The sequence below is a fragment of the Nannobrachium achirus genome (genome assembly GCF_963921795.1).
Source record: "Nannobrachium achirus genome assembly, chromosome: 14".
Taxonomy (NCBI): domain Eukaryota; kingdom Metazoa; phylum Chordata; class Actinopteri; order Myctophiformes; family Myctophidae; genus Nannobrachium; species Nannobrachium achirus.
Genome location: NC_137821.1, coordinates 50,039,180 through 50,053,076, shown reverse-complemented (window position 1 = coordinate 50,053,076; position 13,897 = coordinate 50,039,180). Strand labels below are relative to the sequence as shown.

The window sequence follows — 13,897 nt, the reverse complement described above, 5'->3', positions numbered from 1 at the left end:
TCCCTGATGTCTTCAATATTAAGCCCATATCTAACAGGACTTCATATGGGAATGCCCATATATGGAGGACACATTGGCCACATACCACACTAACAGAATCCATATATGGCCAAGACAGATGGCCAAGACAGCCCATATCTGTGTTACTGGTTCTACAGACAGGGATCTCCATGTATGGGCATAAAAGGGTATGTTGTCAGTTGTCATGGACATCATAGTACTTTCACATAACAAATAACTGAGTAAGCATGTTTGGGCTCTCACAGCATATCTCCATATACAGTACATGGACCTCCATATATGGGTACCAGGGGGTCTCCATATATGGGTAAACAGCCGTTTGGATGGCCCCCTGTAGTAACGCTGAGGACACCTGGGGGTCCCGGACCCTGTGGAAGACCCCTGGTATTAGCTACAGAGCCCAGGTACAGGTACAAAAGCTTTTATGCTTCAAGTATGATCTAATTGTTCTGGAGCAGGAGCAGAGCAAGGACTGTACTGAGATAGGCTCAGGGGTCATTCCGGGGGTCCCAGGTGAGGAGAGACCCCCACCAAAAGTCATAAAGGTTATTCTGGCTGCTTCAAAAGTGCAATATATGAACTTAGAATGTTTTAAAACCTTCAAAACAACTCTAATATTATGAGAATTGGACATTAACTGGCTGACATACTGTTCTGCGAGGTCCTAACATAGATGACCCCCCAGAAAGGGGGCTGGGGTCAGGAAAATCTGACACCCATCATTTTCTGACAGTTTGGTCCCTATAAATGCCAAAGCAGTAAAAAAATACATTTTAGCAAAGAAATCCTTAGAAGTACACTTCTTATCACACTAGGTAGTAACTCCGAGGACCCCCAGGGGTCCCGAAGCCCCTGTGGAAGACCCCTGGTATTTGTTACTACTTTTTTTTTGTTTTCAGAAAAAAAGTTTATGCTTCAATTATGATCTAATATGACATTGTTCTGGAGCAGGAGCAGAGCGAGTACTGAGATAGGCTCAGGGGTCCATCTGGGGGGGTCCCAGGTGAGGAAACACCCCAACCAAAAGTCAGAAAGCTTATTCTGGCTGCTTCAAAAGTGTAATAAATGAACTCAGAATGTTTTAAAACCTACAAAACAACCCTAATATTAAGAAAATTGGACATTAACTGGCTGGCGTACTGTTCTGGCATGCAGGTCCCAAACTAGATGACCCCCAGAAAGGGGGTGGGGGTCCGGAAAAGTTGACACCCATCATTTTCTCATAGTTTGGACTCTATAGAACCAGGATCTGCAAAAAGATCAATTTTAGCACAAAAATCCTACGGGAGCTGTTTTTTGGACGCATCGCACCACACTATTAGCAGAATATTAAGATTCCGGGACTGATATATGGTACAAGGAAGCCATTGAGTAAGTCCATGGGTCCAAATTTGGATTCTACATAGTGATAAATGTATGATTTGACACCAAAATTATTCAAATAGGACAAGTCTATGGGATTTTATTGCGGAATGCAAGATTACTGTATATTCAATGGCGGCCATCATGAAAATTGGCCGCCATCTTGATTTTTTTTTTGGCCAGATGGTTTTCTGAAAAGAGCAATGCCTAAGGAGTATGTGTGCCAATTTTGGTGCTTGTATCCGCAAGTGAACGATTCACCTGTAATATGCACTTTATCTGCCTCGCTATATAAGACATGTCCACTTTGTTGACACGATAGTCCACTGTCTTCCTGGTATAACCACAGCTCGTCTCCTCGATAAAATCCCCGACATTTTAGCCTCTCTCCCGTCGTCCGTCACGAAAATTATTATCCACACAGGAGCAAATGACCAGCAGTCTGAAATATCCAGAAGTAGCTTTAAACGGCTCTTTGAGCTTCTAGGTAGCTGTGGGAAGACCATCTTTATCTCCGGACCTCTGCCCACTATGCCCCACGGGAACGTCCGTTTTAGCCGAATAATGTCACTGCACTACTGGCTTCAGTCTGCATGTCACCATTATAACTTTAGCTATATTTCTAATTTCTTTCTATTTTGGAGCCGTTCCTCTTTTTATCAGCCAGACGGCCTGCACCCACATAAACGTGGTTGCGAAATGCTTTCACTTAATCTAAGTCGCACAGTGGCAGCTCATTCGCAATCATCATTTGATTGACAGTATACTAGACCTGACCAGTCTGACTCTGTTTACGTTGATGTATTCACTTCCGGTCTCTCGCAAAGTTATTCCGGTTCACAGCAACCAACCCATTTTACTCAAAACATATTATCTACCTCCCCCTTGTGGCCAGATAGACTCACTATACCTACCACGTTCCATATTCCTACTAAAATCTCTATTAGACATCATTTTCAATACTCAAATCGCGCTGTTATAGCCACTAATTTAATCCAACCTATTGTCATCACAAACTTAAGCCCCACTGTACAACCAAATCACACCATAAATCCTGTCTCCATTTGTAATTCTGCAACTTTTAAATTAAGGAAAGGCCTAGGCTTACTACAATATACTATTAGAAGTTTGTGTAAGACAGGGAAACTTGACCATATCAACATTTTGGTATCGCAGGCTGATCCTGACATTCTTGTTCTCACAGAAACATGGTTAAAACAAACCATCCCTGATTCTGACTTTGCCTTAAATGGGTATAGCATATACAGAACTGACAGAGCCAGTAGGGCGGGTGGTGTTGCCATCTATATTAAAACCAGGTTTGCTGTTACCATGCTTAAGTCTGTTTCAGTCCCAAAACAGTTTGAATTTATTGCACTAAAGATGGATTTGGGACAAGCTGGGTTTTCTGTAACAGTAGTGGGGATTTATAGGCCTCCAGATGCTCCCCCAGATTCACTCAATTTATTGGCTGTACTGCTCTCCTCCTTTTCAAACTCAGAACTTTTAGTAACTGGAGATTTTAATTTAGACTATCTATCAGATGTTTCACAAAAGTTAAAGGACATCTGTGTAGATTTAAAATTAACACAACTGATCTCTGAGCCAACTAGACCAAATCTTAAAAATCCCACTAAGTCGACTCTCATTGATCTTATCCTGACAAATAGACCAGACAAATACACCTCTAGTTGTGTGTTTCCTCTCGGTGTTAGTGACCATTGTCCCGTTGCCTGCGTCAGAAATGACAGGTTAGAAAAATCTGAGCCCAAAATTTTAGTCAGGAGAAATTTCAGAAATTTTAATGCACAAGCATTCCTACATGATCTTCACTGTAGTGATTTGTCTAATATTTTTCATATACCTGATCCCGAATCTGCACTTAATTTCTTTATTAATTCTTTTAATTTCCTGGTCGATAAACATGCCCCTTTTAAAAATTTTCGAGTAAAAGACAGATCAAATAAATGGTTTACAGATGAATTATCTTCATTATTCCAGGCAAGAAATAAAGCATGGTCCATAGCCAGACGATCGGATGACCCCGCTCACTGGCTGGCCTTCAGGCAGCTACGCAATAAATGCACTGCGCTAGTGAGAACAGCAAAATCCAACTATTATGTAGAACTACTTGGAAATAGCTCTACTCACTCAAACCCCAAAACATTTTGGAAGGTCATAAATTCAACCCGAAAACAAAATTCCAATGCTCTCCCCACTCATCTTAGTCTTGGAAATGATATCTTAACAAATGAAAAAGAAATTTGCTCAGCTTTTAATAACCATTTTGCTGCTGCGGGCCACCTCTTTGATAACTTGCATACAAGCAACGCTGCTGCTGACAATTTGCACAATGCTGTTGCCAGCGAAGAACTCCCTCTCAGAGAGAGCTCTCTACCTACCTCAGGAACCCCTTTTTCTTTCAACAATTTTAATGCCAATGAGGTATTTATTGCCTTAGCCTCCATAGACCCAAAGAAATCAGTTGGGGAGGACAATCTAGACCCCTTCCTTCTGATGGTCTCCTCTCCCATAATTACTGAATTCATTTGTTATATTTTTAATTTGTCCATTTCATCTGGTATTATACCCCAAGTCTGGAAAACGGCTCATGTTGTACCCCTTCATAAAGGTTATGATAAAAAGGACCCTAATAATTATCGTCCAATCTCTAAATTATCATGTCTAGCTAAAATCTTTGAATCCCTTGTGAATAATCAGCTCAAATCATTTTTAAATAATTATTCTATTTTAAGTCCTTATCAGTCCGGTTTCCGGGCCAAGCATAGTACAGTATCTGCTACCTCATCAGTTTTAAATGATATTGTTTCAGCCCTTGATGATAGGCTATTTTGTGCAGCTCTTTTTATTGACTTATCAAAGGCTTTCGACACGGTAGATCACGCATTACTTTTACAAAGGCTATCGCATATTGGTTTTGATCTTGCTGCATGTAGGTGGTTTGAAAATTATCTTTCCAATAGACATCAATGTGTTAAAGTTGGTGCTGTAAAATCTGAATTTCTTCATATCTCCAAAGGTGTCCCCCAAGGCTCGATTTTAGGTCCCATATTATTTATCATATATATTAATAATATTGTAAATACACTACAGGCAAGTAATATTCATTTGTATGCAGATGACACCATTTTATATTGTTTCTCGGACTCTGTACAGAAATCTGTACATATGCTGCAACTTGCTTTTAATGTTTTCCAAAAATCACTACTCAAACTAAAATTGGTTTTAAATGCAGATAAAACCAAATTCATGTTATTCACTAAGGGAAGAGTTTTTAATGCACATGACCTTCAACTTTGCACCTCAGATGGCACCTCCATTGAACGAGTGCCCTATTATAAATACCTAGGAATTTGGTTGGATGAAAAACTCACTTTTAATATGCACATTGAGATTTTAACAAAAAGCTTACGAATGAAGTTGGGCTTTTTTTATAGAAACAGATCCTGCTTTCCGTGGTCTACCAGAAAGAGGCTAATTGAGTCTCTGTTCTTATCTGCTCTGGACTATGGTGATATTATATATAGAAATTCATCAGCTACGACACTTAAAACACTGGACCCGGTTTATCATTCTGCCCTTAGATTTATTACTGGTGACAGTTATAATACCCATCATTGTATATTGTATAATAAGGTTGGCTGGCCATCTCTTGCGACCAGGAGGGATCAGCACTGGCTTTTATTCATTTACAAAGGTTTAATTGGGAGATTACCACCTTATCTAAATTCTCTTTTGGAGTGGAAAAAAACAAATGGCCATCACACACGCTCACAGGACTATTTGATGCTTGAGCCTTATTATGCCTCAACTGAGTTTGGAAAATCAGCCTTTAAATGTGGAGCCACAAACTCATGGAACACTCTACAGGCCTCACTCAAATATAGCTCACTTGTATCCTTGGATCGTTTTAAAGCGGATATTTCAAATATGGTGAATCTAAACTGTACCTGTTTTAATTGAGATCATATCCTTTTCTCTATATCATGTACTCTAGTTATATATTTGCTCTGTTTCTGTCTTTGTCCACATATTGTTGTTTTATTGTGTACTATTGTGTATTATTGTATTGTTGTAATCTCGGCACTGCTGAAAAAGAGGGTCCAGCCCTCAGTCAGTTACCGAGACTTAAATAAAGGTTGAAATGAAATGAAAATAATGTCCACAATAAGACTGTGTGATTGTTTGCGAGGGATTGGAAGCATGCCCAAAAAACAAACATATCCAATTCACACAAGCCAAGAAGCACTTTGCTTTCCCACACTGTACTCTGGGCATACAAACGCCTGCAGATTCTAGTCTGTAAACTAGGGCTGTGGGAACTGCATACAACCTCACCGATATGACACGTAATAACGATACAGAGGCCATGCGCTTGTCACTTACGCCAAAACACGTTATGAAATTTCACCGCACTTGGTCGCCATATACGCCAAAATGCGCAAATCTGTCTTTTCATAATATTGTTTAATATCAGATGGCTGTATGTTACAACCATCGCAAAAAAACCCAGGACAAAAATCCACTCGTCCTAGACAATTTGCCCTCCTGGCCCCCAAACTGTGGAATAAACTCCCTGTCGTACTTAGAATTACAGACTCACTCCCTAGCTTCCGCCATGGACTGAAGACTCACCTCTTCAGGTGAGCCTAAACCCATAGCACTTACAGTAACACCCCCCTTCCCTCGAAGGAACACATGAAGCTAGATAGCATTTTTAGGTTTTAGAAGTTTTTCATTTTACTGATTAGGTGCGTGATCTACCTATGTTATTGTTGTTGTATTGTTGTTGATGTACTGACATATTATCTTGCTTATTATAAACTCATTCTGTGCCAATGACGTCTCTTGACGTTTTTTTTTTTTAAGCGTTCAGTGCTAATGACGTCTTTGACGTCTTTTGAGTTTTTTGTATAGATTTTTTCTTTTTTTTTTTTTCTTTTTTTTTTAAAGATGTCAAAATGACCTGAGATCAGAGAGATGCTTTTCTCTGTTTGTGTGTTGGCTCCCTCGTTTAGCTGATTGAGAAAATGTGTGTCCATTCTAGTGGATGGACACTTTTTTTCATTCAAACAGCTCTATCTCTGGAACCATTTGTCTGATTGACAAAATTATTTTTGCCACTGAATCACAACAACTGTGTCTGTTTCAGAAAAATTATAAAAAAAAAAAAACATTTTTTTTCATAGCATAGCAAAGAAAAACATACAAAATCAGGGCACAGCTACCTTGGAGCCATTTGGGCATTTGGCACAGAATGAGTTAATGTATTACCTGCTTAGTGTAAGTCGCTTTGGATTAAAAGTGTCTGCCAAATGCCTAAATTGTAAATTGCAGTAAAGCAGGGACTCAATTTCTCATGATCCTTCAGGAGTCCTAGATTGTGTTGATCGTCCAAAGACATTTTTTTTTGTTTTTTTCAACAGACCATAGTTGAATAATGCCAATGGTCAACGCCATGTGAATGTTGAGATCAGTTGCTGAAGCCACTGAATAGATAAATGTGGAAATGAGAGAGTGACAGAGCGTGAGAGCATGACTCTCTAAAATGATATCTCTGCTGTCGGGCCGGAACCTCCTAACTCCATTTTTGAGGTTTTTGCTTTTTTGGCATAAATCAGGGCTATTGAACACTCTTTATATCTGAGTGTTGGTTAAAATAATATTGAACCGATGGAAAGTAGTAAAAAGTGCTTGGGACAAAACCTCCTAACTCCACACTTTCTGCCAAACCAGCAAACTCCACCCGATTGGTCCTCTCTTTTTTTTCATAAATATGTGCTATTGAACACCCTTTACGTCTGTGTGTTGGTTAAAATAATATTGAACCAATGAAAAGTAGTAAAAAAGCCCTTCGGTCAAAACCTCCTAACTCCATTATTTTCCAGAAAATGGAAATTTTGGAGTTAGGAGGTTTCGGCCCGACAGCAGAGATATGTAGGATATCATCTTCTGTGTTCTCTTCTCTCTTGCATATCTATTTGTCTTTTGCTGCAAACAACGGTGTTGCAACAAGCTCATGTCTGAGTCTCAGTCATGAGCTGTGTGTCACGTGGTACCATTATGGGATAATATCATATTGTTTATTTTTGAAAACTGCGTCACACACCGCATTTGCTGCTACAGTAGCCGCTGTATCGATTGGCAAGGATGACAAATTGACGATACAATGTATTGCCTTATCGATTTTGTTCCAGCACAGCCCTACTGTAAACTGCCTCACAGGCACGTCTGTAATGCCTGACTTAAACCTTCTATTGTGCTTTTTTTTTCAACCCCCTTTTCTCCACAATTTAGTCGTTATGCCAATAGAGTAACGAAGTCATGACGTGACTCGCTCATCCCCCGGTTCCAATGAAGTAATTCTCTATGGAGAATAACATTGAGTCATCTTAAAATCGTCTCATATAAGCACTGTGGTCCAAAAATAAACAAACAGTCTTTGCGATATTGTCGGCGAGGTGGCTCTGTGTGGTTTATGATAGTCAGTAACTCATATTTGATAAAGCTCGTTTCTAGCGAAAATGTAACTAATTCGGCAACAGTAACATTAGCGTTTTCTCACCATCAGTTGATTCTTCATATCCATTTGAGTCAAACCGCTGAGATCATTTGTTTATAATTGGAACACTGTTCTTATATGACGCGATATGAAAAAGGTCTATGGGAATTCAGAATGGGGGAAGAAAACCAGGTAGGATATGTAAATTACGTCACACTTCACTACTCTATTGTGTCTATTTGTGTATAGACACTCGATAAAGACGGCTGAACCGCGGTGGCTTCGAACCACAACCTCTCTGCGGCCACCCGAACACCCCCGGGCTGTCACAATCATATTTTACATGACAATTAATTGTCACACAAATAATTGCAATTAACCCATTTAGGCCTAGAATTATTGAATGCTTTAACCAGTGAAAAAAAAAGCTTGTAGATCTGCTATTTTTGAAAAAGTTGTGAAAATGTGTGCAAATCTTTGAATATATGTATTTTCAAAGCGAATGTTTGTAACTAAAATTTTGCTTCTGGGGGGTCCCTGCCTGGAACTAAATATTTTTAGATGGGAGTCTGTGGCCAAATACATATCATTTTGGCGGTCCTTCACATGAAAAGTTTTGAGAACCACTGACATAGTAGTCTCTCAAGAACAGACTAACTGCAGCTCCAGTTAAGTGAAAAGGATCTTTTCTTTGACGATGGCTTGCCAGATTGCTGACATAGAAACATGGGTTTTTCAAAAAATCTTGGAAGGATTCAAAACAAGACACTTATAGAATCGGGTCAAAATTCTAATTTTCACGATTTTTCATGTTGACAATTACATTTCTGTTTGACTTGTAGGCTCTGATGTGACACGTTCCACTATTCTTGAAAATATATGAAAATGTTTCAACATGGAAAAGATTATGACAATTATGGCAAAACAACTGTGATCATGTCAAATTATTGCAAACAGGCAAATATCTAATTATAGAGGGTATGCACGTCCACTGGGACCCGCCCCCCTAATCTAAACTGAGTGGCAAAACATTGAGCATTGAGCATGGAGCATTGGAATTTGGAAGTGCTAGTTGCAAATCACTCAACGGCCCTGCATACCACCTGTTTCTAAATTGCACATAATGCAGGAGGCAGCAGGATGTTGTGTTGTAGAAAACGAGTGCTTCCAAACTCTGACACTTGGAAAAAGTAAAACCTGCACAGAATGTCTTGACAGAAAGTAGCTCATAACATGCCTATGGTGGATTTTTATGAAACAAAAACTCTCAAGCTTTCAGTACAGCCACAATGTTGGTGAGTTAACTTTGTTTAATACAATCAGATAGGACTTTTCTGTTTGGATGTATGGGCTGTTAATGGCAGAAATTAGTTTTTTGCCACTCAGTAGGTGTGTTCCCACATAACTCCCAGCAACAGTGATGTCACGCGCATACCTTCTATTGTGACAGGGCTACCTGCCAGACGAGAGCGAAAAGGGACGTGTCGAGTCGAGGGTTAACTATTTCCCCCCCCTAGTGATTTGGCAAGCAGGTGCAAGTCGAAGCCATACTTGCACAACACCTGCAAGCGAGGACTCACTCCCTCACTCACTCAGGTGCTTCAAGTTTAGACAAAACACTGTGTGTGTGCAAAGTCCTGTTAGCAGGCAGGGCGCCGCGTCGTATCACAAAGCAGGAAACGCTATAGTGTGAAGGCGTCAGGGGCGTCACAAGAGGGGGAGGAAGTAGGACTGAGTTACTAGGGCCCAAGGTGGAGGGGCCTTCATTATTTAGCTATTGAAAAAAATAGCAGATATACAAGCTCACAGCGAGGCACCGAGTGCCGCGCTGCGAGCTTGTAGATCTGCTATTTTTGAAAAGTCGTGAAAATGTTTTGCAAATCTTTGAATATATGTATTTTTAAGCAATATTTTGTAACTCAAATGTTGCTTCTGGGGGGTCCCTGGAACGAAATATTTTGAGATGGGGGTCCGATACATATCATTTTGGGGGTCCTACACATGAAAAGGTTCAAGCACCACTGACATAGAAACATAGGTTTTTCAAAAGAAAACCTTAGAAGGATTTGAAATATTCAAAGACTTGCACAAATGTTCACGATTAAAAATAAATAAATAGCAGATCTACAAGCTTGCAGCGCGGCTGGGAGCTTGTATATCTGCTATTTTTCAATAGTTAAAGCACAAAATAATGCATTCCCATAGTGGGCCCGCAGTGAATCCTTGTACCCAGGGCCCAGAATCTGGTGTGACACCCCTGGGCAGGCGCGCTACAGCTATTAGTTTGTTTTTTTGCATCTGCAGAACAGAGCTGCTACTGTCTATGAGACTGCTAGTTTACAAATGTCACGGGCCAGAGGAAGTGTGAGAAAATGTGGTTGGCTGGTTGGTTAGCGTCTTGTTGTGAGCGGTAGTTCTCGCTTCTTATCGACACAGGAAATGTGAGGGCACGCACTGGTGCTTACTGATAGTGATAGTGATGATGATATGTAATGTATAAAGTCCACACGGCAACGCCACATACTGTACCATAATGTACTGTACCATAATGTACCAACCTAGGCCTTACAAAGTTTTTTCTTTTCTTTTTTTCTCCCAGGTTCTCAAACTTTTCAGGCCGTGACCCCCAAAATAATCATTAATCATATGTTATCATATTTTAAATGGCGCTAAGAAAGGCATAACATTTTGTATAACACGGTTCTATTGTGAAAATAGCAGATCTACATGCTCACAACGCCTCGAAGTTATTTTCACAATTTCTGCCTCTAATATTTGACAATTTGGCCAATGTTTAATTTGTCATTTTAGAGGTGTTAAAAAGTCCTTAAATTGTCACTTTAGAAACGTGCAGATATCATCTATACACTTAAACTCTATGTTGGTTTGTTTACTGTTGAGTGAGAAAACAGTTAATCATCTGGAGACCCCGGCAAAATAATGTTGGGTGTCCCGACCCACAGGTTGAGAACCCCTGATCTGTGTGTGTGTGTGTGTGTGTGTGTGTGTGTGTGTGTGTGTGTGTGTGTGTGTGTGTGTGTGTGTGTGTGTGTGTGTGTGTGTGTGCCAAAAAAGAGATCTGTACAAGATCACAACGTGTCACAACGAAACGCGTTCAGAGCTTGTAGATCGGCAAAGAGATTTGGTGTAAAGAGGGGGGAATGGAGACGACTTAAGTGTAGAGCCCTGGGGGACCCCGGTCAGCCAAGTTTACTGGTTAGTGGTCCTCAAAGTGGGGTGCTGGGACCCCCCAGGGGTCCTTGACAGGCACCCCTGCTAAATGATTGATAGTTAGGAAATAGCCCCAAGCAACTCTTCCTTTTTTAATATCTGGAATAGTTGCAATACCAACCATTGACAGCCCATACATCCAAACAGTCCTATCTGATTGTATTAAACAACGTTAAACTCACCAGCATTGCAGCAGTACAATCACATAGGACTTTTCTGTTTGAATGTATGGGCTACCAAGATTCCATTTTTTTTTTTTTTTTTTTTAAGAAAAGAATCACACCTAGTGTGAAGTGAGCGGTGCTATTCATGAGTTCATTTCATTAAGCGTCCCGCGAAGCATGGCCAATGTGACCCTGGGCGTACAGCAAACTTTGAGCGCTTTGCGCCAAGATGTAGGCAATCAATCAGAGCCCGGACAAAGCCAGATGTTGGAGCTTAGCTCCTTACAGGAGAATCACTGCTCAAAAATAGAATCTAAGAGCTATCGATTATTAATAGGAACCAATTACAGGTCTGTAACTCCGTACAAATGGGTCCATTTGGTTCAAGAGGTACACTCCCAGAGTTATGGGGGTCCAACAATTAGGCCATTAGTGAATTCTAAACTGTGGGGTGACTGGGGCCCTTTGAAATAAAAATAAACTCGAACTGTACTCTGCTGAGGTGCCAACGTGCACCTTGTGCACAAGTAGGCCATGTATGGCATCACCACTGGCAATGCCAGTGACATCACTACTGGCATCACCAGGAATGCTGGTCCCTCATTGGCTGTTAATGATGACGTTGCCAGAAATGCTGGTCCCTGATTGGGCTACGGGCTTAAACAAAAACAGACACCGACATACGTACATACGCAGCCGAACGCAGTACTTGCTCGCTCTGCTGGCGCAAGTAATAAACCACTGGTCTTGAAAATCGTATTATATCTCCCAATAGTATTACCTGCAGCGGAGTCTTGCGGTGCTGTCTCCCGTCGCCCGCCGAGCTGTTGTGTATGAGTAGGGGCCTGCAGCGCCGGAAGGCTCGGGGGCTCCTCTCCCCGCGACGGCGTCTCCCCGGCGCGGGGACGTCGTCGGACGCTTCGAAGTCGCTCTCTTCGGGGTCTTCTTCTCCCCCTCCTCCTCCTCCGTCGTCGCTGAAGCTGCTCTGGAAGTCGCAGCGCTGCTGCTGTCCCCCTCCTCCTGCTCGGCTGTCCGCCGGGCAGACGCTGGCCACGGCGCACAGGGAGCCCACCAGCTGCTTCCAGTTGGCCGCCGCCGGAGAGGGACCACCACCACCTACGCCTGGGACATGCAGAGAATGTTAGAGGGGACGAAATATCTAAAAGGGCCTTTTTGAAAAAATATTGAATATAGCAGACCTCCAAGCTCACAACGCGTCGCAGCGTGGTGCGTTGTGAGCTTGGAGGTCGGCTATTTTCACTACTTTTGAGAACCACTGTCATAGATCATAGATGTATTATTTTTTTTTAACTGACTTGTACTTTCGTGAGAGTCAAACTCGATCAAAAATACATCCAAATGTAGCCCTAGTAGACCAGTGGTTCTCAAAGTAAATTCCAGGGACTCCGTGGGTTCCTTTAGGGGAGTCTAAATACAAGTCTTTCACAGTACAAAATGGTTCCAGTTTGTACGCTGTCAAAGTTAAGGGGCGACCTTCACATTTCAAAGTTTGAGAACCACTGTCATAGACCACAGATGTATTCATTTTTTTAATCGAGTTTGAATGCATGCATGATAGCCTTGTTCCAAGGCTGTTGTCAGCCCTAGTAGACCAGTGGTTCTCAAAGTGGATTCCAGGGACTCTGTGGGTTCCTTTAGGGGGGTCTGACTCTAAATTGACCCCCCTAAAAGGCTGTAACTCTGACAGTGTACAAATGGAACCCTGACAGGTTAATTTGGTTCCATTTGTACACTGTCAGAGTTAAGGGGAGTCCTTCCAATTTGTTTTAATAGAGTTTGACTTTTACTTTCGTGATACGAAAGCAAAAGTCAAACTCGATCAAAAATACATGCATGAATGATAGCCTTGTTCCAAGGGCTGTTGTCAGCCCTAGTAGACCACCTACCGCTGCTGTCACCGGCCGCCGCTTCTCCTCCTCCTCCTCCGGCGTCCCTGGAGCGCAGCACGAGCAGGAACTGCACGGTCTCGCCCAGGTAGAGGTGGCTCCGGCGGGGCAGCGCCCTGTAGCCGGCCGGGTCGCCCTGGAGCAGCCGCTCCGACACGGGCACCGCGGGGAAATACATGAAGTACTCGCACTGAGACTCCATCATCACCACCATAATAATAATAACAACAACAATAACAGCTACAAAATGTTAGCCCGGTGCTAGCGCCCCGATCGCCGCCTGCACTCTGCACTGTGTGAGATAAACACACAAGATGATAAGAACCTGCGGTTTTAAAGGTCCAGGGGACGATCGGATGTTATCCCTTGATAGGTCGTCCAAAGAGACGATCGGAGGTGCAGTTTAGGCGTCCGAGAAGGATAATGTTGGTTGAATGGACGACCTCCATCACTCTCTGTGTGTTGTTGTGTGTGTGCTGTGGATGTGAGGCTGCCTCCTCCAACCGCTGTCTGCTCTGCTGGGAGGCTGTCTATTGCGATCAGCAGGGGAGAGCAAGGGAGCGCAGAGAGCTGGATGGAGCGTCCCATTTAAAACCAGTCCAAATAAATCGAGCTGTGAGCTCTTTCACCTCATTGAGGAAAAACCCAAATCCCCAAATCTTAAAAGGACCCCTGACTAATACGACAAA

At 42.1% G+C, this 13,897-nt stretch overlaps 1 protein-coding gene across 1 annotated transcript in view; it reads right to left on the bottom strand.

The window, feature by feature from the left end:
• The window catches only part of LOC308298111 (trafficking protein particle complex subunit 14-like), a gene marked incomplete at both ends in the record, with an annotated part of 107,333 nt that extends 93,911 nt beyond the window's left edge, over window positions 1-13,422 (bottom strand). The window contains 2 exons of the mRNA XM_080741668.1: window positions 12,107-12,417; window positions 13,209-13,422. Coding sequence (XP_080597794.1) covers window positions 12,107-12,417; window positions 13,209-13,422 — 525 coding nt within the window. The remainder of the gene's footprint in view (window positions 1-12,106; window positions 12,418-13,208) is intronic.
• Between the last annotated feature and the right edge of the window lie 475 nt (window positions 13,423-13,897).